Here is a 25155-nt window from a genome sequence, read left to right as displayed (position 1 = left end):
ATCAGACATACACGTTGTGTTTTTACTCCCCCCCCCCTATCTTTTTCTCCCCAATTGTATCCGGGCAATTACTCCCGTCTTCCGAGCCGTCCCAGTCGCTGCACCACCTCCTCTGCCCATCCGGGGAGGGCTGCAGACTACCACATGCCTCCTCCGATACATGTGGAGCCGCCAGCCGCTTCTTTTCACCTGACAGTGAGGAGTTTAGCCAGGGGGACGTAACGAGTGGGAGGATCACACTACTCCCCCTCCGACCGACTGACCAGAGGAGGCGCTAGTGCAGTGACCAGGACACATACCCACATCCGGCTTCCCACCCGCAGACACGGCCAGTTGTGTCTGTAGGGGCGCCCGACCAAGCCGGAGGCAACACGGGGGTTTGAACCGGCGACCCCCGTGTTGGTAGGCAACGGCATAGACCGCCACGCCACCCGGACGCCCCGTGTTTTTACTCTTTAATGGTTACGCAAGCGTACCAGCCACCAGTCTACACTTTCTGTGATTGATTACCAGGCCTTCAAAACCAAAGTCAATATATATTGCTTAAGGGCCACATCTGTATCACACTAGATTGATCCACGTGTTATACACCTGAGATTAGGTCAACCCATCCATCCATTATCCAAACCGCTTATCCTACTCGAGGTCGCGGGGATGCTGCGGGAGCCTTTCCCGGCAGTCACCGGGCGGCAGGCGGGGAGACACCCTGGACAGGCCGCCAGTCCGTCACAGGGCCGGCACACAAATGCTCTCTTTCTGTCGCCGGCATGCTATGCTTATGCTTCTTTTTGCTACCGAATATGGATATTGGATGTTACTGGTGGTTTCCAGATTGACTCTTATTTACAGAGCAGGAACATTTTACAGCATCGAGCTGAGTCTTATCTCCCCAAAATCACACGTTTGATCCCATGTGGCCCTTCACGTTGAGAATGTATTCATGTCATGCCCAAGGTCCAGGATAGTCGTATTATTTCTAAATGTTAACCATAGCAGGTCATACAGAGCGATAGTGAATCTGGAGCCGCTCGATAAAGAAGACATTTTAAAGAGATGGTTACGGTATATATACGGACATTTTCCTGACAGAAACGGATGTTATGAAGAAAACACTCCAAGAATAAAGCTCCGTTTTAGGCCAAAAGCAAATTTGGCAGATCCGCAAAATTTCAAGTGTGCGAGTCTCTGTGAAATAGCAGTTTAAAATCGTTTTAACATGATGAAGATACGCAGATATCAGAGAGGAAAAGGGGGGACAACTGTGGGGCGAAGAAAATCCCAAGGGAGCCCAGGAACAGGACAAAGGAATAAAGCTGGAAAAGGGGAATGAAGACGGAAGGGTCTCGTTTCTAACCGTTACGTTCTCACAAGACGGAGCCCGGAAGAGGCGTGCGTCACTTCCCTTCCCACGCAAAATCTGTGATCTATACAAGCAAACTTGATGGGAGAATGGGCGCACCTGGGCGTAAACGCAGCTGGTGAGGCGGTGAAGTCGGATTGTGTAAGGATGCCTCTCACACCTCTCACACATTGAAGTCCGGTTTTGTGCGCGCGTACACTTTTAGTAAGGATCCTACGCACTGTTTTATAAATGAGCCTGTCTGGGAACGACGCTGGAAAAATATACATACATATGAGCATTTCCATCATTAACCATATGGAGGCGCTGTTGTGCAGCTGTATATTGGCTGTGACCAACATTCAGGACGTCACGTGGCGATATGTTGCTCTGAGAGGGGACTTCTCTTCATTCCTCTTGAAGACTTGTTCAGCCGAGAGAGGGATTCGTGTGAGTTTGCAGTGAAACCCTGCTCGGTGCACATCCAGACAGATGATGAATATCTCCCCTGTAAAATGTTAAATCTCCTGATAAGCTGTAGCATTCATACAACAGGTCCAGGAGGAGACGGACTGGCCAGCACAGCCCATAATCACTAATGGCCATCAAAGCTGACCTATGGTAACGTAATAAACAGTATTTCACACGCCTGCTCATAAATATTTCTACCTACTTTACAGACTGTGCACAGGAAATGATAATTTAAAAATTACGTTTATACACAGTGCTGTGGTGCATATCAAACACACACAGATGTATTTTATGAATTAAAAGGTAATAATGTAGTACAACCCACACCACAATGAACCTCAGGCGAAAAATGTGTCCGACTCCTTTCCAACCTTAAACGATGAGCCTCATGTTCAGACAAAGGTAAAGGTAATATAAATATAGATAATATAGATAGTATATATAATAACTTGTGAATTTCACAATTTCAACTACACCAATTAGCCAAAACATTAAAACCACTAACAGGTAAGGGAATAACATTGATTATCTCGTTACAATAGCACCTGTCAAGGGGTGGGATGGATTAGGTAGCAAGTGAACAGTCAGTTCTTGAAGTTGATGTGTTGGAAGCAGGAATAATTGGCAAGCATAAGGATCTGAGCGACTGACAGGGCCAAATTGTGATGGCTAGATGACTGGGTCAGAGCATCTCCAAAACGACAGGTCTTGTGGGGTGTTCCTGGTATGCAGTGGTCAGTACCTACCAAAAGTGGTCCAAGGAAGGACAACCGGTGAACTGGTGACAAGGTCATGGGCGCCCAAGACTCACTGATGCACGTGGGGATTGAAGGCTAGCCCATCTGGTCTGATCCCACAAAAGAGCTACTGCAGCACAAATTGCTGGGAAAAAAAGAGATGCTGGTTATGATAGACAGGTGTCAGAACACAGTGCATCACAGCTTGCTGCATATGGGGCTGTGTAGCTGCAGACTGGTCAGAGTACCCATGATGACCCCTGTCCACCAACGAAAGTGCCTACAATGGGCACGTGAATGTCAGAACTGGACTATGGAGCAATGGAAGAAGGTGGCCTGGTCTGATTAACCACGTTTGCATCATGTGGCTGAATGGGTGCGTGTGTATCGTTTATCTGAGGAAGAGATGCCACCAGGATGCACTATGGGAAGAACACAAGCCGGCAGAGGCAGTGTGATGCTCTGGGCAATGTTCTGCTGGGAAACTTTGGGTCCTGTCATTCATGTGGATGTTACTTTGACATGTACCACGTACCTACACATTGTTGCAGACGAAGTACACCTCTTCATGGGAACGGTATTCCCTGATGGAAGTAACCTCTTTCAGCAGGATAATGCACCTTGCCACACAGCAAAAATTGTTCAGGAATGGTTTGAGGAACATGCAGTGGCGCCCCCAGAAATTTTTCATAGGGGTGGCCAAATGGGGCCACTGAAAATCATGGGGTGGCACACCAAAACCAAAAGCCATGACTGAATTTCAGGAATTCCGCTATGCTGTTGTAGTATACTGTATAGGCTAGTTGAAAACTGTTAATATGAGCGTTAAGGAATCGCATACTGAAATACTTTGGTTTCTTATTTTTTTACAGTTAATGTTACTAAATACCTGATGCGCATAGACTTAATACCGGTACAGTTAACATTTTGAGTTCCACAACAATTCTGTTTTAATGTGTTATGTATCTGTATATATTGTAACGTGTTAGACGATTCATTGTTATATTGTATATGTGTGACGCAGTGACGGATGATCAAAAGCGGCTGGCTGCCTGGCTATGCATTTATTATTTTCTGACATTAATTATTATGAAAAATATACATTATTGATTTAAATGAACAGCATCTAATGTAAAATATCAGATAGAAGCATATTATGCATAATCAGAAGCATAATCTGCATATGCAACTCGTGGTTGGGGGGGCAGCGGGGGGGGGCAGGGATAGTATCAGGGTGGCTGTGGCTACCCCTGGCCACCCCTTGGGGGCACCACTGGGAACATGACAAAGAGTTCAAGGTGTTGCCTTGGCCTCCAAATTCCCCAGATCTCAATCTGATCGAGCATCTGTGGGATGTGCTGGAAATACAAGTCCGATCCATGGAGGCCCCACCTCACTTAAAGGATCTGCTGCTAACGTCTTGGTGCCAGATACCAGAGGAAACCTTCAGAGGTCTTGTGGAGTCCATGCCTCAGTGGGTCAGAGCCGTTTTGGCGGCACAATATCAGGCAGGTGGTTTTAATGTTTTGGCTAATCAGTGTGTGTGTGTGTGTGTGTGTGTGTGTGTGTGTGTGTGTGTGTGTGTGTATGTGTATAATGTTAGACTATAACATGTATATTTCATATACACTTAATATATTCTATTTTACAAATATATTTCAACACTCAATGTACACATTAAATATTCTCTTCATATTTCAATTTTATTTAAAAAGTGATACTACATATTGTAGCATATCAGCTTTCTGATATGGGAACAAGGCCACCACTAGGGGTGGGCTACCACTAGGGGTGGGGTTTTTAAGGGTTTTTAGGCGGGTGTTTCGCGGAAGTGGAGGGGTCTTATGATTGGGATTGGGATAGTGCGGGTCGTGACTATAAACAAAAGGACAATAAACCTGACTGTTTCAACTGCGATTACGTGGTCTGGACCTTTCAATGGATCGAAACGCTTCATTGGTGTCAGAAGTGGGAGGGTGAGACTGTGAGGTCATCGGAAGCACGTGCGCTTAGAGGCGCGAGGGAGCCGTAGCGGTACCCGGGCTACCCCGCGAAGTCGCTATTTTTACATATTGCAGCGAATCGGGGGGGGGGGGGCAAGTCCGGGAACCGTCGCACAGCGGGCGACAACGTTAACCAATCGACTTAAGGGTCCGACCCGTTAGCCAAGGGCTACCGAGCCTATTCATCCGTGATCGTTATTGTAGCGAACTCGGGGGGCATCCACAGGAACTGCCGCAGTCGGGACGCGGACCCATATCTCCCGCGCCGCGGGAGACGTCCATGACCGCTCGACTAAAGGGTCTGACTCCTCACTTAGCGGCCAACATGTCCACTTATCCATGCACGTTACAATATATTCATAATGTGAAACGTTTGTTTGTAATGCATATAGATACCAGTTTAACACAGACTTTTAGTTTTAGTCACTTCAAAAGATTTAAAGAAATTGTTATTTTTTCCATCCACAAGTCAAGTCCTGTTGAAACGAGAGCAAAACAAAACAAAACAGAAACAAAGAAAATTCAGCAACCAGCTATCTACTACCACTGCTACCACTACTTTCGGCTGCTGCCGTTAGGGGTCGCCACAGCGGATCATCCGTTTCCCATCTAAAAAAATAATACCTTATATCATAATATGATATAATATAATATAATAATGCTACCATAAATGATAAGTTAAACGCATGTTTATTAAATCAAGTTTCCGTTTTTATTCCTTGTAAGACGATAAAAAGGTTCCCTAAGGCAGTTTATTTTTTTAATTTGGGGGTATCAGTGATCTTAGATGTTTTCCTCCTGAAACCATTACTCAATAAAACAAGTCCGTGAAATATTAAAATTACTTTACACATAGTTGTAGTAACAGTTGGTTACTTGCCGCCTGATACGGCTGTCTGTTATGTATAGTAGCGAATTCGGGGGGCAATGCAACCACAGGAACTGCCGCGGCCGGGACGCGAACACGTACCGCCCGCACCGCAGGAGGCATCGCTAACCGCTCGGCTAAAGGGTCAGACCCAGCGGCCAGCGTGTCTATTAATCCATGCACGTTACAGTATCATACTTTTAGAAACGTTGACACTTCTTCACGGAGTTTGGGTGTCAGAGCTGTTAACACACACACCCACACACACACACACTATATATATACACACACACACACTATATATATATATATATACACACACACACACACACACACATATATATATATATATATATATATATATATATATATATATATATATATATATATATATATATACATACACACACACACACACACATATATATAATGTATGCTGTTGGATATCAGACAGGTAACAGACACAAAACCTGTCGGCTAACACAGATCACTTGATCTGATATGAACATACTAGACCGTTTCCCAACACAGCTTTAATGTTATCATTAGTGGTGTTATCAAGATCACAGTCCAGGAAACAGACTTTTCATACTTGCCTATTAATCCACTGAGGCAAAGCAGAGACATTAATGAAAGGTAATAATAATAATAATTTTATTTATATAGCACTTTTCTAAAACAATGTTACAAAGTGCTTCACAAAAAAAAGATAAAACCAGACAAGGCAAAACTAAGAGTAAGGTCAAATAACAGTAAAAATGAAAAATAGCATAAATAAAAACAAATAACCATTTGTAAAAGATTTCATAAAAGAAAAGTTTTAAGACGAGATTTAAAAGAAGCTGTAGAGACTTAGTTTGTGTTAGCTCGACAGGAAGAGAGTTCCATAGTGTGGGGGCTCCAACAGCGAAGGTGGCAGGAGTACGGAAAACCCCAAGTGTGCTGTGGTCGGCCATATTCTCTGTCCACAGCAAATACAGCACAAAGGTTTTCCCAGTGCCGACGCTGTTCAGTCTGGCGATCATCGCCAGCCGTCCTCTGAGGACAAAACGCCGTCACCAGGCTCAGACCTCAGACCTCGGAGGTGCTGAACGTGGCTTTTCGTTGACTGGATGAAAGCCTCCTGAAAATCCGTCTGGTACTCCTCACTTCGTCGGCAATGAAGTAGTAACACAGAGCGTCCAGACAGCAGGTGATGTTTGACAGGCTCATGGCTATCTGGATGAACAAGCTGATCCTGGTCTGGGCCCCGCAGTCCTTGATTGTACCTTGGCGCACCTGAATGAAACGAAATGGTTAGATACAGAGGCCAAAGGAACACAAACAACCTGACCACAGGAGTCAGCTTTAGAGCGCCAGTTTCAGTTTTTGTCAGAGTTCATCGGATTTTATCCTGTGGTTATGGTTGTGCTAATTCATCAGTGTTTAACCCTGGTATGGCACTGTGACATTTTGAGGGGTTACTTTTAAGATGATTTCCAAAGTGCATCTAGTTTCTACTGTGGTATCTGGTTTCCCTGCCTGCACCCTGCAATTGCTGTTGGTTCTGATTTGTATCGATTGCTTTCAGTAAACTTCTTCCTCATTTGCCCTCGCTGACAGATATTTTTGTAATGTTCGGTGCCACGGGTGATTCAACTTGAGAAATACTATTTGAAATTGAAGTTTCTCACCAGAAACTGGAGCAGTATAGCAAGGTGACTCGGGGTGAAAGGCACCAGGAAGGCACACAGACTACTGTAGATGATCTTCACGCAGGCTCTACTTGTGGGGCTCTGCTGGCCAGACTCCCTTAGTGCCCAGATGGTCTGAACTGAACAGCACACCAGGACCAGCGCTGGCCCCAGGAAGCCAAACACCTCAACACAGAAAATGATGACAGGGCTCCAGCCTTTATCCGAGTAGCCATGGAAGCAGTGGAAATCACCCTGCACGTCCTCACGAAACCCATAGATGGGAGACATTGCTGCCACCACAACCACCCAGACTATCACACAGGTCCCAAATGCTGCTTTAGGGGAGCGCAACTGCTTGGCTCTGAACGGGTGTCTGATAGCCAACCAGCGGTCCACGGAAATACACATGATAGTGTAGATGCTGCCGTAGATCCCAACAAAGTACAGGCTTTCAGAAAAGGAGCAGAGGAGCTGGAGGTGGGCTGGCCAGAGGTGGTTGGTGGCGTGCATTTTGAAGGGCAGAGGGAAGAGGAGGAGCAGGTCCATCAGAGCCAGGTTGGTCATGTAGATCGTGGATTCAGTCCATTTGCGAAGAGAGACACAGAATACCAGCAGAGCCAGAATATTAAGAACCAGACCAAAGAGGAAGATGGGCACATAAACCACCAGCTCCAGGTATTTCATCAGGTGATCCACCTCCTCAAAAGAGCAGTTGGTTGTCATGGTGCTGCGGACAAAAGTACAAGTTGGTTTTGATTCGACTTGACTGATAAGAAAGGCTGACTTGCAACTAAGTTAGCATTGAATTAAATTTGACGATGACAAATCAAAAACATAACACTTGATTCTTTCTTTGATATATGTTTTATATACTGTACTGATCCCCGGAGGAAAATTCCGCTCTGTATTTATCCATCCTAGCTGTGTAGCTAGGAGCAGTGGGCAGCCGCCATGCAGCACCCGGGGACCAACTCCAGTTCGTCTTGCCATGCCTCGGTCAGGGGCACAGACAGAAGTATTAACCCCTAACATGCATGTCTTTCTGATGGTGGGGGAAACTGGTGCACCCGGAGGAAGCCCACCGCAGACACAGGGAGAACATGCAAACTCCACAGAGAGGATGACCTGGGATGAACCCCAAGGTTGGACAACCTCGGGGTTCCAACCCAGGACTTTCTTGCTGCAAGGCGACAGCGCTAACCACTGGGCCACCGTGCTGCCTTTCTTTCACTTCACACAAAATTCCACATGTAGTGTGTTCCTGATCTAACCAACCTCCTGATTTGCTAGTCACATGGTTTCAGTAACTTTACCATCATTTCTCATTGTCACTTTTCTGGGGGAGAAATTGATTTCACAACAACCAGTTTAACGGTGACACATTCCAAAACAAAGATCAAATCAATGTTGGCCGGTTGTTTGTTGTACGTGGTTCTTTGTTTCATTCAAATGATTAGTAGGCTATGTCACATGATATCATATACAATCACATATACATTTCAAATACATAGTAATCATTGTCGATGAACACAATAGTATACTTGTAACTTGCATTTGGTATCTGGTAGGAAATCGAGTGGAAAATATGAAATATATTTACATAAGGGTGCTCGTACCTTACAGCTGGCAGTCCATCCGCACTGCGTTCAGTCAGTCTGGGTGTCTGAGCCTCTTGACACACTTCTGCTTTCTCTACCTTTGGTTTTGCCATCACCACTTCCTGAGTTGCAGTATACTGTAACTGAAGTGCACTTTGGTAGGTTAATCTCTGAAGATGAAGGTGAAGTAATCCTCTGAGCATGGGCTTCCAAAAAGAACCCAACCAGAAACAACACAAACGGCTTTACCAGCAGAGGCTATTTTTATTTGTTAGCCCCCTTTTGCAAGACACCGACAGCAACATGCTTTGACCTTTCAATCACTGTGCGGCCTTAATGACCTTTTCTGGGATGCAATTTTCTGGGATGCAGTTTGCCACTAGGCTTACCAGAAATTCCACCTTAAATGCAAGATGTTTAGACGAGCTCCCTGAACCTTTCGCAAAAAAAGACACGTATTTTAATACGCGTCATTTTGCAAAAGGTTCAGATACAGGGTTGACACTCCTGTCTGTGCCCCTGAGCAAGGCAGTGGGAAGAAGAACTGGAGTTGGTGCCCGGGTGCTGCACGATGGCTGCCCACTGCTCCTAGCTACACAGCTAGGATGGGTTAAATGCAGAGAGTAAATTTCATTATATGTATGTGCAAATGTCAAAGTCCATTCTATTCTATTCTATTCTATGTTGGTCCCTGGAATTGAAGTGGCACAAACCTGTTACTATTTCTGCTGGTTCTGTTGGCAAGTCTTAAAAATTAAAATCTTAGCAAGACAATAAACATTAGTTCATATGTTTATGTGTTGTTTTTCTATAAATTGGTTATGTACATGCTTAAAATCCTTGCCACTGGCAACCATTGCCATTCTTCACTTTAGTCCATTTGAGATATGAATGAAAGGAGAAATAAGGCTCACTGTAAAGGATTCTGCCATTCATTGGCAAGAGAACATCAGCATGGGCTGAAAAAGTTCAAATGATTAATATCTGTGTTTATTTCTATTAGAATCAAAGTAAAGGTTTTGAGTTGAAAGAGAACTAATCTCATCTCTCTAGTTATGTCAGAGTTTTTGCAACTAAGCTGTGTTTTTTTGAGTTTCATCCATTGATGCAGAACACCACAATCTAGTTTGCTAACTGTATCGCTTCCCCAGATCTTCGCTGCTAGATCGAGCAGTGACATAACCCCCAGTCTGTGAAGAGTGTTTCTTAAAAGAGGTTTGCGGTTTTCTTGCCAACTTTGCAGCGACAGATTCATCTTTGATTTGAGGGTTTCCTGGTTTCAAGTGTTCAACTGCAAGAAATTTCACAGTTGGATTTCTGATTTGTTGGACTTATTTATGCCAACGGTAAAATGCCTTTATTGTCAGTTTGTATGACAGGAAATCGAAAAATTGACACTCACGTGTTGTTTGTTCGACAAATCACTGAGATTATTAACGTGAAATGTATAGTTTCAAGCTGAGAAAGATACAAGATTTCAAGATACAGGTGAAGTTGACATGGGAAACACCGACTCACCACAGTCTGACAGACGGAGGTATATACTTATACATATATATATATATACATATATACATATATATATATATATATATATATATATATATATATATATATAGACTTCCGATGGCAGCACTTATCAGCTGCCATCATCTGCCAATCTGCCACACATCAGCCGACGAGTGCACTGAGCATGAAATCGGCTTGTTCTGCCATTTAACAACTTTGAGCTATAAATTTTTTATATATATATATATATATATATATATATATATGTGTGTGTGTGTGTGTGTGTGTGTAGCGTTTTTTTACGAAATCATCAATGGTGCTATAAGTGCTCAACTAATGAGGAGCGGAATATCGATATCAATACAGATACAGGAAGAAAAAAAAACATATATATATAGTATATTGGCGGCACTGGTTAGTGTGGTCGCCTCACAGCAAGAAGGTCCTGGGTTTGAGCCCCGGAGTAGTCCAAACTTGGTGGGTCATCCCGGGTCGTCGTCTGTGTTGGAGTTTGCATGTTCTCCCCGTGTCTAGTGAATTGGCCGTACTAAAGTGTCCCTAGGAATGTGTGTGTGTGTGTGTGTGTGTGTGTGTGTGTGTGTGTGTGTGTGTGTGTGTGTGTGTGTGTGTGTGTGTGTGTGTGTGTGTGTGTGTGTGTGATGGTCTGGCGGCCTGTCCAGGTCCAGGGTGTCACCCTGCCTGCCGCCCAATGACTGCTGGAATGGGCCCCAGCATCCCCGCAACCCTGAGAGCAGGATAAGCGGTTAAGATAATGGAATGGATAGATACACACACACACACACACACACACACACACACACACACACACACACACACACACACTGATGAGCCTTATGACCGGCTGCCTAATATGCTGGTAATCCTCTGTGTGCTGCGAAAACAGCGCCGACCCGCCGAGGCATGGACTCTACAAGACCCCTGAAGGATCTGGCACCAAAACATTAGCAGCAGATCCTTCTGGTCCTGCAAGTTGCAAGGTGGAGCCGTCGTGGATCAGACTTGTTGGTCCAGCACATCCCACAGATGATCAGGCACCTTGAACACTTCATGTTACTCAAACCATTCCCCAACCATGTGTGCAGCGTGGCAGGGCACCTTATTCTGCTGAAAGAGGCCCATGTGGGCAACGTGGGCATGTGCCCAGGGGCCCCTAAGCATAAAAGGGCCCTCTGCGATCGGAGAAAGAAAAAAGTATGCGTTTTTTTGTTTGTTTGTTTGTTGAGTGGAACAGATCGTACCATACGTTTCAGTGAAGTGGTTATACCTCATAAGTTTCACATCTTCACACGCAATATCATTTAAAAACCAAACATCCATCCATCCATCCATCCATTGTCCAAACCGCTTATCCTGCTCTCAGGGTTGCGGGCACGCTGGAGCCTATCCCAGCAGTCACTGGGCAGCAGGTGGGGAGACACCTTGGACAGTCCGCCCCACCATCACAGGACAAAAAAAAGCAAAAATTAACAACAAAAACAAAAACAAGAAAAAAAACTACTTTAATTAAGTTGTAAACACTTTATAAATCATTTATTAAAAAAAACGAACACCATGATACAATACATTCTTCTGAAATATTGGTTTCTGTTGAGATATGACACCAGAGACTATGTGTTACTGTGAACTATTATTTTGTTTACGACTTTGTCCACAAGTGGGCGGTGTTGCGCTTGCATGCGCGGATTGATTACGTCACCCAGACGCCGTTCATTTTCTTCTTCTCCCAAAACTACCGAATAAACGGAGGCTGCATTTTTTCCCTCCAGCAGAAGTTCGGTAGTCAGTACGATTCTTTATAACGGTTTAATAATCCACTTCATCTGCGCGGAGATAGACATAAAGTATTAGTCTAGTCTTCTAACAGGTTATGGGCCCAGATAACGTTGGATTATTTAGTAGCTTGATAAAAGAAGTACACAAAGTGTGATAACCTCGGATGGCGGGATGCGCGGAGGTTAGCACGGAGTAGCAAGTTAGCAAGTGTGAAGCTAGTTAGCATCGAGAGAGGCTATCGGGAAGCTAACGGAACGCTAAGCTAAGCTAACGCTACCTAGGGAGATGGAGCGAAAGAAGAGCAGGTGGCAACGGACAGGCCGATGAGTATGAACTGTGGGAACAGCGAATGCTCTGTTGCATGCATGGTGTGGGGCTGAAAACCACCATTCTTACCGAGCCCGTGGGACCTTTGACAGCAGAAGAGCAGGCCCTAGACGAGGAGTGGAACGCGGACGCCTACTGCGCATTGGCGCCTTTATTGGACAACACAAGCTTGGGACTGCTCTTCAGAGAAACGAAGAACAAAGGTAGAGAGAGTCCACGATTTAAGCATGGATGGAGGGATGAATCCTAGTCGTTTTTCAGCTACTTCTTCTGGATAACGGGACCCGCCACATTCTTCAGCCTCCAGAGTGGAGCAAGAGATGTACCCCTACTCATCCCAGGAGGAGCAGGAGGGCCTTGCTGGGGAGAGGGACATCTGGAGTGCCCTACTTAGCTTGCTGCCACCGCGACCCGACCCCGGAGGAACGGCTGATGATGAGATAAGAGATGAGAAGCTTTGTCTCGTCTGGTTTTATTTCTTTGTAAAGCACTTTGTAACATTGTTTTAGAAAAGTGCTATATAAATAAAGTTATTGTTGTTATTATTATTATAACCAACCCATCATCCGCCTGAATTTAACCAATTCCTTGACCAAATGTATTGTTGGAATGCCCAAAGGAGTTGAATCAAGTGCAACTGGACTTGGTATATATCCATGAAGACGTTTCGCCTCTCATCGAGGAGGCTTCCTCAGTTCGTGCCTTTCTGACTAGACCAAGCTAGTCTGACTGGCAGGTGATGAGACTCAGAATTTATCCTCTTTGGAGTCGTTGTCAGATGAGAACATTCACAGACACTATTGTTGGAATGATTTTTTTCAGCACTGCCAATGGTTTCCTCCATTCACACATACCTAGGCCTCCTTCTTTCTGTAGGAGTTTTGGATAATGTTTGTTCACATGTGACGTGAAAGCCACTTCTACACTGTTCCTCGCATGTGTAGGATGCCTTTTGTATTGAAAATTATCGCATATATGTAACGCTAATGTTCTTGATTTTTCATGTGACTGTAGGCTATTGGCTGCCTATTGAATTCATCCTCTGCATGTACTGAAAGTGGCTCTCTGAGGTCTTTTAGATATGCTAATTTACATATAGATCTCTCACTTCAGACAAGTGCCTAACACGAACAAGTCACAGACACATTCTTTGTGACTGAGTGTAAACGTTGAATCTAGCTAAATTGAGTTAAACAGTATTGAAACACAGTTTTGGGCCGACGGGATGGCTCTAGTTCCTGACTAATCCGGTTCTTCGAGGTAAAAACTGGGCTTTAAGAAAACACTCGAGTTGTCAGCGTATTCCAGTTATCAGATTTTGACTTAAGTGGGTTTGACTGTAATTCAAACGATCAGGCAATAAAGCCACCTTAAAATTCCCTGCTTCTGCTGCTAATATGAACATTACCAAGAGGAAGTTGAGTTTTGTTTGTAAAACAGTCTTTTTTTGAGGAACTATTTTGCCAAATCAGTCTGTACTTTCAACTGCATTATCCATCCCACAACAATAACCTAACTTTTACCAAAAAAACATGAAGGTGCAAACATGTTCGCTGTGAGGGATTCCCTATCTCAAGTGACCTTCGAGTTGTTTTTCATTTTGTACTGTAATGAATGGAACCCAATGGCTGCTTCGAAGGTAGGAAAAATGGAAAACATATAAAAGACCACAGTATGCTTTGGAAAATGCTCAGAAATAACATTAAGCACACTTCATTTGTAGTAAATCGGCTAAAACGTTCAAAATCACCAGTATGACCCTTTAAAGTCAGCTCATGGCAGAATGGGAGCGATCACAGCACAGTCCTCTGTGTTCCCAAACTGCTAGGAAAAAGTACACTCTCACCAAACCCAAATATTCACTTTTCCTCTAGATTAACAATTTCCTGTTAAAAATATCAGTTGACTCAGTGTTAGAGTCACAACACACACACACACACACAAATGTTATTTAGTAATGATTTATTTGATTGCCCTGCACAAATGTCAAACAATGTGAGTGGGTGATGCTGCTAGAGGAAGTTAACTTTGCATGCTTTGGCGATGACACTGAAGCATACAGAAAATGGCAGCTTCTAAGAGGCAAATAGTTGACAATCTACGTATGTGTCACCCTGGCCCTGCAAACAGTCACAACAATGTCAAAAGAAAAAAAACACACGCAAATATATATGTTTCCCCCCCTTTTTCTCCCCAATTGTACTTGGCCAATTACCCCACTCTTCCGAGCCGTCCTGGTTGCTGCTCCACCCCCTCTGCTGATCCAGGGAGGGCTGCAGACTACCACATGCCTCCTCCGATACATGTGGAGTCGCCAGCCGCTTCTTTTCACCTGACAGTGAGGAGTTTCACCAGGGGGACGTAGCGCATGGGAGGATCACGCTATTCCTCACAGTTCCCCCTCCCCCCCACGAACTGGCACCCCGACCGACCAGAGGAGGCGCTAGTGCAGCGACCACGACACATACCCACATCCGGCTTCCCACTCGCAGACACGGGCAATTGTGTCTGTAGGGATGCCCGACCAAGCCGGAGGTAACATGGGGATTCGAACCGCCGAGCCCCGTGTTGGTAGGCAACGGAATAGACCGCTACGCTACCCGGACGCCAAACACGCGCATATTTTTAAGAGGGCATACACAAAATCCCGCCATGTACACTTTTCAGTTTACGTTACCATTTGCGAGTGAAGCAAACACGCCAGCCATCCTGTTTACATTCACGGAAAATGTAGTGTAACGTGCATGGATAAGTAGACACGTTGGCCCTTGACTGACGGGTCGAACCCCTTAGTCGACTGGTTAATGTTGTCGCTTGCGGAGTGGGAGACACGGGTTCGCGTCCCGTCTGTGGAGGTGCCCGTGTCATGCAAGCACATTAGGTGTAAAAACAGAAGCTAACACAGGCATGACACATACCCCCCCCCCAAAAAAATCTACAAAAAAGGAGGCATCTACAAAACGGACCACAAAGCCAGACAAACATTTTTGACACCGACTCAAAATATCAACAACTGGAAAATTACAAGTAAAGGTTTAAAAAACAAACAAACAAGAGAAACAAAAGAACAAGCATACGACAGGGATATGCTGTAATTTTTACACTGGAGGAACCAGCCAGTTTCGAAAACGTCGTAACTTTAGTCTCCAAATGTGAGCCACGATTTAAGCATGGATGGAGGGATGAATCCTAGTCGTTTTTCAGCTACTTCTTCTGGATAAAGGGACCCGCCACATTCTTCAGCCTCCAGAGTGGAGCAAGAGATGTACCCCTACTCATCCCAGTAGGAGAGATAGCGACTGAGGGTTTATGATTGTGTGTGTGTGTGTGTGTGTGTGTGTATGTGTGTGTGTGTGTGTGTGTGCCTATAAGAGTAAGATATATAGAGGAAAAGTGCATGAGGAAGAAGTCATGTAGCATGCAGACAAGAGTTGGATGTGGGTGGCGAGAAAGACGGAAACACACACACATATACATGCACCCACACGCAACACACGCGCACACACACACACACACACACACACACACACACACACACACAAGCCCAAACCCACACTCACTCAGCCACAGGATACAGACAGGAGGTATTGTTTTTAAGAAGAGGTGAACTTCCTGAGTGTGATGACAATGAGCGCCAGAAGGACTGACGCCCCCAGGAAGACTGCTATGACAATGGCTGTGATGGCCCCTGGTCCCAGGACTCCTGCATGTACAGAAACGTGCACACACACACACACACACACACACACACGCACGCACGCACGCACACACACACACACACAATCGGACGGTAAAATCACTAGCATTGAAGTAGCACATGTACTGTGACTAGGCCATTTTCTGCACACAGGCTAGTCCTGAAAAGAGCTGACACATGACGACTGGTTGATAGATCAAGAACTGTTGCATCAATTTTTACCCTCCTCCTCCTCAATGGTTTGGGTGTGTGTGGTGTCATCGTAGTCGTAAGTGAAGGATCTCTCCGTCATGTCTTGGTAGGGGTCTTTGGTAGTGATGTCATAGGCTCCTCCTCCAGACACAGTGTCCTGGTTGTCCCCTTGCAGAGTCGGAGCAGGGTCTCCAACCGTCTCTGCAAATTACACACACACACACACACACACACACACACACACACACACACACACACACACACACACACACACACACACACACACACACACACACAAACACACACACACACACACACACACACACACACACACACACACACACACACACACACACACACACTTGTTTATATAGCCTCACGGGGACAAAAAAATAAAATAATGTTAGAGTCAAAATCCTATTTCCTAAAAACTAAACTCTAAAATTAACCCTAACCCTGAGCCTAATTCTAATGCCTTACTTTAAAACGAGACCTAAGCCTAACCATAAACACCTCAAATATGTGTAACTGTAAACATAAACCTCACCCAAAGCCCAGAAATAACCCCTTCCCTTGCGGGGGACCAAAAAATGTCCCCGCCAGGTAGGTAGGTCATGATTTTTTTTACCATCTTTGTGAGGACATGTGATCCTCATGCGTGTAGATTAACGAACACACACACACACACACACACACACACACACACACACACACACAAATGTGTTTACCGTGTGTGGTCCTCTTTGAGCACCTCCTAATCCACAACCCGTTACCAAATAACAAATCCATTTGATCGCAATAGTAGCAGGAAGAAGAAAAAAAAAGAAGCACGTACACCAATTACTCTCAAAAAAGTGAGAAACCTGAAAACAAGGGTCAAGGCCTCTGATTGCCTGCATTGCAGTATCAGCTTTGCTGTGTGTTTATGTAAGGTGGTAATTTCACTGACGAGCCACACGGCCTCGCTAATAGCTGTGTGTGCCTCCTCTCTGGACGGGAGGCCGCGGGGATGCAGGGCTACATACATGGCCTAGTCTGTGATGACTCTAACAGCCCCTCTCTGTCTCGCTGGGCTAACGGCTCAGGCCCGAGGCATAAGGATGTCTTTGTGGAGGATGAATATACCATCCACATGAGTTGCAGGTAAACCTTACTCATGTGTTTAGTTCTCTGCATCTTCTTTCTCTTTTCCATATGGGGCCCACCCAAATTTCGTCGCTTAAACGCCTCGGGTGACAAAAGACATCACTGAGGGTCTGTGAAGTGATTTAGGGGCCCCGGACGGGCTGCGGCAAGACAGAGGACCGTATCCGATGGCAAGGCTTGACTGGATAAACGCGCCCTTAACAAAAAGACGTAATATTCTCGAGTTTATTTCACATGTCTGCCACAAATTAAACGTGTTAATGGACAATTTGTGTGAAATTCAGCGGCCCATTTTTTTGCCAAGGGCTTGCCCTGTTGGAAATTGAGGGCCAGTTAGGACTTATGACTTATTGCTATATAAGAGAAACCATTTAGTCAGCACACTTTAACTACACCAGCAGAAATCAGCCTGCTGACTTAACACTGAATTTGAGAATAGTGCATAAGGAATCATAGGGAATTTTACACGATATCGATATATATCACCATATCTGCTTCCATATGCAGGAATGCCATGTTTAAGAAATCCAATTGAGGTCCATCACATTGAACCATTTGATAGCTAATTTTCAGGTAATACTGTAAACTACTAATAAGACACGTTAGTCCCTAGCTAATGGGTCTGACCCTTTAGCCGAGCGGTTAGTGATGTCGCCTTGTGGTGCAGTACACCCCGTATCGAATCCCGCACCGGGCAAAAAAATAACCGGTTACAAAATAGTTCACTCTTAATTTTGTGAGACATTTTAGGTGATAGATTTTCATTTAGAGGGGGAAAAATGCATCACGATATTGCAATATCCGGATTTCAAGCCGGAAGCCATTGTTACGACGATAAACAATGGTATTAAATCATTGCCCTGCCCTAGCTGAAAGCGTGGTCGCAAGATAGCTCCCACGCCTTCTCCAGTCCAACCTATCCTATTTCCCCTTAATCGCCCTCGTCTTTCCGTCGCTCACCATCCTCCCATCTAAGCATGACGTTGCTGTGAGACTTTTCACACCTCCACGGTCGGCACAGACATGACCTACTTCTCTTCCCGGGCCTTGGCCACCACAACACTCAGCCCAGTGCTCAGACCAGCCTCTGCATCTGCTCGGTGAGGAGGTTAAATCTGTAACCTGATCTAATGAGGTTGAATCAGTTCATCTGGATACAACATTTATTGACAGATACGTTTCATCACTCATCTAAGTGACCTCTTCACTCTGAAGATGAGTCCCTTCAGATAAAGGTATCTGAAAGTATGAGTCCCTTCACATAAACGCGTTAATTAAATGTGTATATGTGCTCTGGAAAGTATCGGTATTATGGTATGTCCGTGTATTGTGGAGTAATGAAGTTAGTTATATGACGACGAATAAGCTAACTATACTAATTTCGTGTAATGCTAACCGACGACGAATAAGCTAACCATGCTAACCTCGTGTAACGCTAACCGCTCTGTCGTCTATGGAGTAGTGTGGAGGGAAAACCATACAGTGGGCACTGGAGTTTGAAGACTATTCTGTATGTTTGCCGAAATGTCTGTGTTATTACTTCAGTGGACTGTTAGTGCTGTAGGTTATAAAGTATGAGTTAGTGTTATCAGTACAATATAAACGAGCTGAGGTATTGCAGTTTAGTATTTTGTGAATTGCTGCAGTAGTTTTGATTGTATGTTGTTGCTGTATTGAGAGTTCAGTCATTACAGATGTGACCAGAGGAAAGTTTGTGTCCGTGTATCTGTAATACAAATTCTCCCTTTTCAGGGCGTTTACTCAAGATGTCACTTAGTTGAGTGATGAAACGCATTTGTCAATAAATGGTGTATCCAGATGAACTGATTCAACCATCTTTGATTTTCTTACCTGGATTATTGACCATGCATCAAGACATTGTAACTTGATCCCCTTCAAATATCTAAGATTACAGGCCTGCCCTCCAACAGCTCTACAACTCGGCTTTTTAAAACCAAAGGAACATGGTCGATCCCCCGATCTTCTCAGAAAAACAAACTCTTCACACACAAGCCCACCCATTCACACACTCAATGATTCACCCGTCCTACCCTCACGCCTCGCATACCAACAAAACCATACACTGAACATATTTACGCCCAGCTTATTTAATGGGCACCCTACATATTTACTTTGCAGCCTCTGACGCTCGCTTTAACCCCCCCCCCCCGCACGCACTCAATTTCGCATCTTTTCTGCTTTGCTCATTTTCCGGCGCCATCGTCTAATCTTTGACAAAAATCTGCCTCGGTTCCAAAGTGTCTTCACCGTAATGAAAACTATCGAACGTGACCGCAAACAAGAAGTGACAAAATGTGTGTAGTCTCCGAGTGTTTTCGCGAAAACTGTTATCGTCTCACACACACAAAGGCTCAATAGTATCACGTCCTTATCTCTCTGATAAGTGGTCAGCATGTAGCGGGCATATTTTTTGATGCTAGGGTGTTGACTCTGTGTAGTGTGCAGTTTCCTGTGCAGAGGTTGGCTGAAGGTACGGAGACATGGGCCTCCGGCCAGCCTGGCCATCAATGAGGCCTTCAGCCGAGGGCACAAAAGGCCACTTGTGCGGTCATGGAGGGCGGCAAGCTGCAACCAGTAACAGCCGGCCAGGTCCGAACCAGGCACCGGCTGGGCACTGGACGTCAAACAAACTTGTTTATTAAATAGTCTCTGTGTGTAAAGGCTGTGCCTTCTGGACCAGCCTGACTTAATGAAGAAAACAAAACAAAAAGTAAAATAAAGAGGTTTTTGCATCAGTGTTTTCCTGTTCAAGGGAAGGTTTGCTTAAGCTCATATTTTTCCATACCGGACTTGACGTAACGGAAACCTCCAGAATAATCTTTGTCATCCCCCTCTAACACACTGGCTGGGTTAAATCTGGCCCAGTAGGTTGCAGTTTCTGAAAATATGAATCTACACATCAATCAGCTCCAACCAACCCTCCTTCTCTTCCACTCCGAGTGGTTCCAGACATATAAATACATGGCAGACAGTGGGGAAGGTTTATTTCAGACAGTAAAAAACACAGGCAGCCATTTGTTTGTACCTTGGGCCTTCCCAGTCAGGATTTCACACTAGCCAGAGAGATGACAGTGTGTAAACAGGTGTGTGTGAACACCACCTTACCCCGGCATCGAGAGGGCAGGCGACCCACCCTGAACATGGCATCCATGCTGCCCGTGTCCTTGCCTCACCCCGTTCTAGTTCCACAAGGGGAGGTCTCCTTTTCCTCTCAGACTTAATACAAAAAAACAAGAATGCAAGACTGTGTTTGTTTCTTTTACTGGTTGCTGAAGGTCTTTTGCAGGCCTGTTAACATGATCAGTGCTTCGGTAATGGTCAATACAGTTGCCGTTTGACTGGAGTTTGGCGTAAAGTGTGTCTGAGTTGCTGGACTTAACATTTCTAGTGACAAAACTCTTGCTGAAGTCTTTCCCATTGTAATGATACAGACAATATTTGACAGGATTGGATGAGTGTAAGGCTTACTCTGTCTGGCTAGTGTTGGAAAAAAAAGGTGCAAAAACCACTGTGCCTATCAGCCACACAATCACATCGGCCTCTTTAAGTAGGAGCATAAAAAGAGGGCAAAAAATCTTACTTTGATCACACATTAGTCTCACTCTGACTCAACTGCATTTGTTTTTCACACAGTTTCAACCACCAGCTCTCTGACTCACATTTACTTAATCACTGGGTTAATGCCACTGTTGCAAAATCAACACACACATGTTATGCACATCCCATAAAACAGTCACATGAGGGATTAGCTGAGAATGCAATGTACAGTCTCACTGTAAAACAAGGTGCCCAAATCTTCATGAAGAAATCAGGCCTCATAAAAACACACACACACACACACACACACACACACACACACACACACACACACACACACACACACACACACACACACACACACACACACACAAACTGGATTACCTGGATTATTGAGCATGCATAAAGACACTGGCTGCATAAAACGTTTAACCGCCGTTAATTTGGATGCATATATCATCACAACAGGTATGTTTGTTAGATGGTGCTCTGTTTACCTTACGACAACCTTGGAACAAACTAGTTAAATGATGGATAATATATCATTTGCAGGAAAAGCTTTTCCTGGACGTTATAGCCCTAAATAGACAGTGCAGTGAATGGAGAGAGTAAATAAGTAAATAAAGGGAGGGGGTTTACAGCAAGCATCCCGGGTCAGATTCAAACCAGAGATACCACCACACTGAGGCCCGAGTCAATATGGTATGAACCTAATCTGGCTACGCCACTAAGACGCACTTATACCGATCTAGTCATATTTTAAAACGGGCACATCATTGGCTGCTTCATTCCATATACCAATCACTTCAGTTAGGAGACCGAAGTCTTCTTGTTCGAAAATCCACTTTGAGTAAAGGGGCGCGAGACATGTTGAGAAGGCAGCCCCGATGCAAACAACTCATGGAACTGAAGTGCCGGGGGCGTTACAAGGCCTGACACGGCATTGAGGTGGTTCCTCCTTCCTCTCACAAAAGCTTAGCAGTGTCCCATGTCGAGTTGACTGTTCTCTGGGCGATATTTTCCATCGTCTGAGGAAGACACCATCAACCCGCCATATTCCCGTCTTTCCACTGCTCCGCTCACCTCTGACCTCTGGACTTAGGAGCCACTCTGCTATGTATGCTGCTGGGGTTTTTTTTAAAACTCTAACAATCCCCATCTCTGTCCTCTACTTTCCCAAGACTTTTTTTCCCCCTTAGGTTTACTGGGGAGGTCACAAAGAGCGAGAGAGACAGAGAGACAGACAGACAGACAGACAGAGATTCATTTTGCATTGTTTTGATGGCAAGTCTCCTGCAAAGTCACTAGTCATCTTTAACGGTATAGTTTAATATAATCGGGTTGCGTAAAGCTCATTGAGTTGAATCTATCCAGAGAGGGATGGTGTGAGTAGCAATAAAGGGAGGCAGAAATATTCTAAGTCATAATCAGCAACGATCAGACAAAGAAAAAGAAAGAAAGAAGGAAAGACAGCATGGTGATGAACAAGGAGTTTCTTGATAATAATAATTCAACTGTCTTTCAAAACAACCTGCCAAAGACATCACAACACCAAAAAAAAAACTTAACTTAAAAAACAGCACCAGGCATTTCAAAAAGCGGGCTCTCCTCTTATCTTTCTGCACCTCTCGCTATCACGTTGGCACATTCAAAGTGACAGCGTGAGGCGAAACCTGCAGTGAGTTTCATCTTTGCCCAAGTCTGCTCAGACTGAGGTGTGCTGAATACATCGGGCATCAGGAAAGCCACTGAGTCATCTTGTTTGTCAAAGACCTGCTTTCAGGACACTCCCAACTTCCACTGGCTTCAGCTGTTTGACTGAGATCAGCGGGGGGAGATTTCTTAATATCCTGGTCTGTTTATGTGGAATAACATATTTCATATCCCCCGTTCCTCAGGTCGAGCATCCAACATGACCACATACATACGGCATAAAGCATGGTGTGTTATGGTCTCTCCTCTTATATAGATTCATATAGAGCAATCCGTTTCGATTTTATAGCAGTGCAATTGATAGTTATTTATAACAAACAGAACTCGAGGGTTATGGATTTGCCTTTATTAGGAACACAGAATTTCTTGATGTGTGTCAGTTTAATTTGCCCACATCTTGCCAAATAACCAATGCACTTTTCATTCCAGTCTTAGACCTTTAAAATACGATCCTACAATGTAGTCAGTATAAATCAGACATAGATTTCAACAGGCCGCAGTCTCCCATCTCCGCCGAATGGTTTCTTGCATTTCTACAAGTTGTTACTCGAATCTGTCACAGAATGAACATTCAGCCGTCCAGCTAAAGGCGAGCACCTACCTGTGTGCACGGTGGCCACCAAGAGGCCGAGCAGCACCAGGGGGACGAATCTGCAGAAAGCCATGCTGTGAGCCGTGCTGTGCTTGAGAGAGGGAAACTTCTCCAGAACTCCTCAAGCGCGGGCTTCGAACAACTTCTGACCCATGGAGAGAGGCAAAACAGGAATATAGAGGAGCAGGAGGGAGGGAAGGGGAAAGGTAGGCAGTTGTAGGGTGAGGAGAGGGGTGGTGCTAGGTACACTTTGTGGACAGGGTGGACTTTGTGAGCACATCATGCACATCATCACAGGGCCCACCCACCATAAACTCCTCTGTCCACTTACTTGGGCGGGGGTAAGCTTTTTGTGGCTGCTGACCTTGTGTGGGACAAATCGCAAAAAGCCTCTTCCAGACACCATCTCCTTCACTTTGCAGGCATGCACATGGTAATGCGTGAACGTTCTGGGCAGGGGAGCAACCTTTCCAATGGCAAAGTCGGATGGTGAAAACCTGTGAAAGGTAAGAGCATGAGGTGAAAATTACAAAGTGATGCTCAATGTTGTGTCACAGAGGACCTTTTGTTTTCCCGCCTGCCTCCCTCTGCAGAAAGGTCAGAGGTTAGTGTCAGCTACAGAACAGGTCCTCCAGTGCTGGTACACATTCAGCGTCCAGTTTAAGCACGCTTAACATGGTAGATGCTCATTGTTATGGGGACTTAAACCCAGATTCTATAAAAGACGCCCCTGTGATGTTCAATATTCACTTTGGGCTTAACTGTCTTTGTCCGGTGCTGTAGCATCATCAGAATGTATTTTTAACAAGTATTCTTGAATTCTGAGGGTCATATTGGGTGGTGAATAAGTTCATACCTATTTCATTAGATGGAGTTATGAACAGAAAGACATTATTTTAAGTTAATATTTCTAATCTATCATATCAGTCTAATTTCCATGACTGGTACTAGAAGAAAACAAAAAAGTTAAATTTACACACTGCAGATTGTAAATTATACTATTTTTCAAGTATACATGTGTTGGCTGGAGTACTGGCATTTTGAATAGAGTTTAAGATGCTCATATGGCCAATTGTATGTGGACACCCCTTCAAATGAGTAGACTTGGCTATGTCAGCCACATTCATTGCTGGTAGATGTATAAAACCAAGCATACAGCCATGCAGTCTCCACAGACAAACATTGGCAGTAGAATGGGTCATACTGAAGATCTCAGTGTCTGTCAACGTGTCTGTCATAGGATGATGCCACCTTCCCAACAAGTCAGTTGGTCAAATGTCATCCCTGCTAGATCTGCCCTGGCCGACTATAAGTCTGTTAATTGTAAGTGGAAACGTCTCGGAAGAACATCAGCTCAGCTGTGAAACGGTAGGGCACACAAGACCACAGAACAGGACCGCCGAGAGCTGAAGTGCGTAAAAAGTTTGTCCTCGGTTGCAACACTCGCTACCAAGTGACAAACTGCCTCTGCAAGCAACGTCAACACAAGAACTGTTCATCAGGAGCTTCAGGAAATGCATTTCCATGGCCGAGCAGCCACACAGGCCTAAGATCACCATGTGCAATGCCAAGTGTTGGCTGGAGTGGTGTAAAGCACACCGCCATTGGACTCTGGAGCAATGGAAACGCTTCTCTGGAGTGACGGATCAGGCTTCCCTATCTGGCAGTCTGACGGATGAATCTGGGTTTGGCAGATGCCAACAGAATGCTGCCCAAATGCATCGTGTCAACAGGGAAGTTTGCTGTAAACAAGGTCCTAATAACGTTCTACCTGGGGTTATTCTTAACCATGACCAAATATCATGTTCATTGAGAGTGAAACGATGGTGAGATAATTATAGTCATATCTGTATTGGGACTTTATAGTTTTCATTGGTCTTTTTGCAGACTTCAAGCAAAACCTCAGAACTTTTCAAGATCTGTTCATGAGCAAAA

At 44.8% G+C, this 25155-nt stretch overlaps 2 protein-coding genes across 2 annotated transcripts; both read right to left on the bottom strand.

Annotated features, from left to right (window-relative positions):
- Positions 1-6489: 6489 nt before the first annotated feature.
- On the bottom strand, positions 6490-7817 carry LOC130124575 (G-protein coupled receptor 55). Its single transcript, XM_056293987.1, has 2 exons — positions 7092-7817; positions 6490-6696 (listed from the first exon to the last, which is right to left on the bottom strand). The coding sequence occupies exons 1-2, from the start codon at positions 7815-7817 to the stop codon at positions 6490-6492; spliced, it is 933 nt and encodes a 310-aa protein (XP_056149962.1).
- Positions 7818-14307: 6490 nt separating this feature from the next.
- On the bottom strand, positions 14308-23693 carry snorc (secondary ossification center associated regulator of chondrocyte maturation). Its single transcript, XM_056293640.1, has 4 exons — positions 23585-23693; positions 23230-23365; positions 16242-16412; positions 14308-16025 (listed from the first exon to the last, which is right to left on the bottom strand). Exons 2-4 carry the CDS (start codon positions 23291-23293, stop codon positions 15916-15918), a joined length of 345 nt encoding a protein of 114 aa, XP_056149615.1. The 5' UTR covers positions 23294-23365; positions 23585-23693; the 3' UTR covers positions 14308-15915.
- Between the last annotated feature and the right edge of the window lie 1462 nt (positions 23694-25155).

Source organism: Lampris incognitus, chromosome 14 (assembly GCF_029633865.1).
Source record: "Lampris incognitus isolate fLamInc1 chromosome 14, fLamInc1.hap2, whole genome shotgun sequence".
Taxonomy (NCBI): domain Eukaryota; kingdom Metazoa; phylum Chordata; class Actinopteri; order Lampriformes; family Lampridae; genus Lampris; species Lampris incognitus.
The sequence above is the reverse complement of the archived record's forward strand: the minus strand, read 5'-3'. Positions and strand labels throughout refer to the sequence as shown.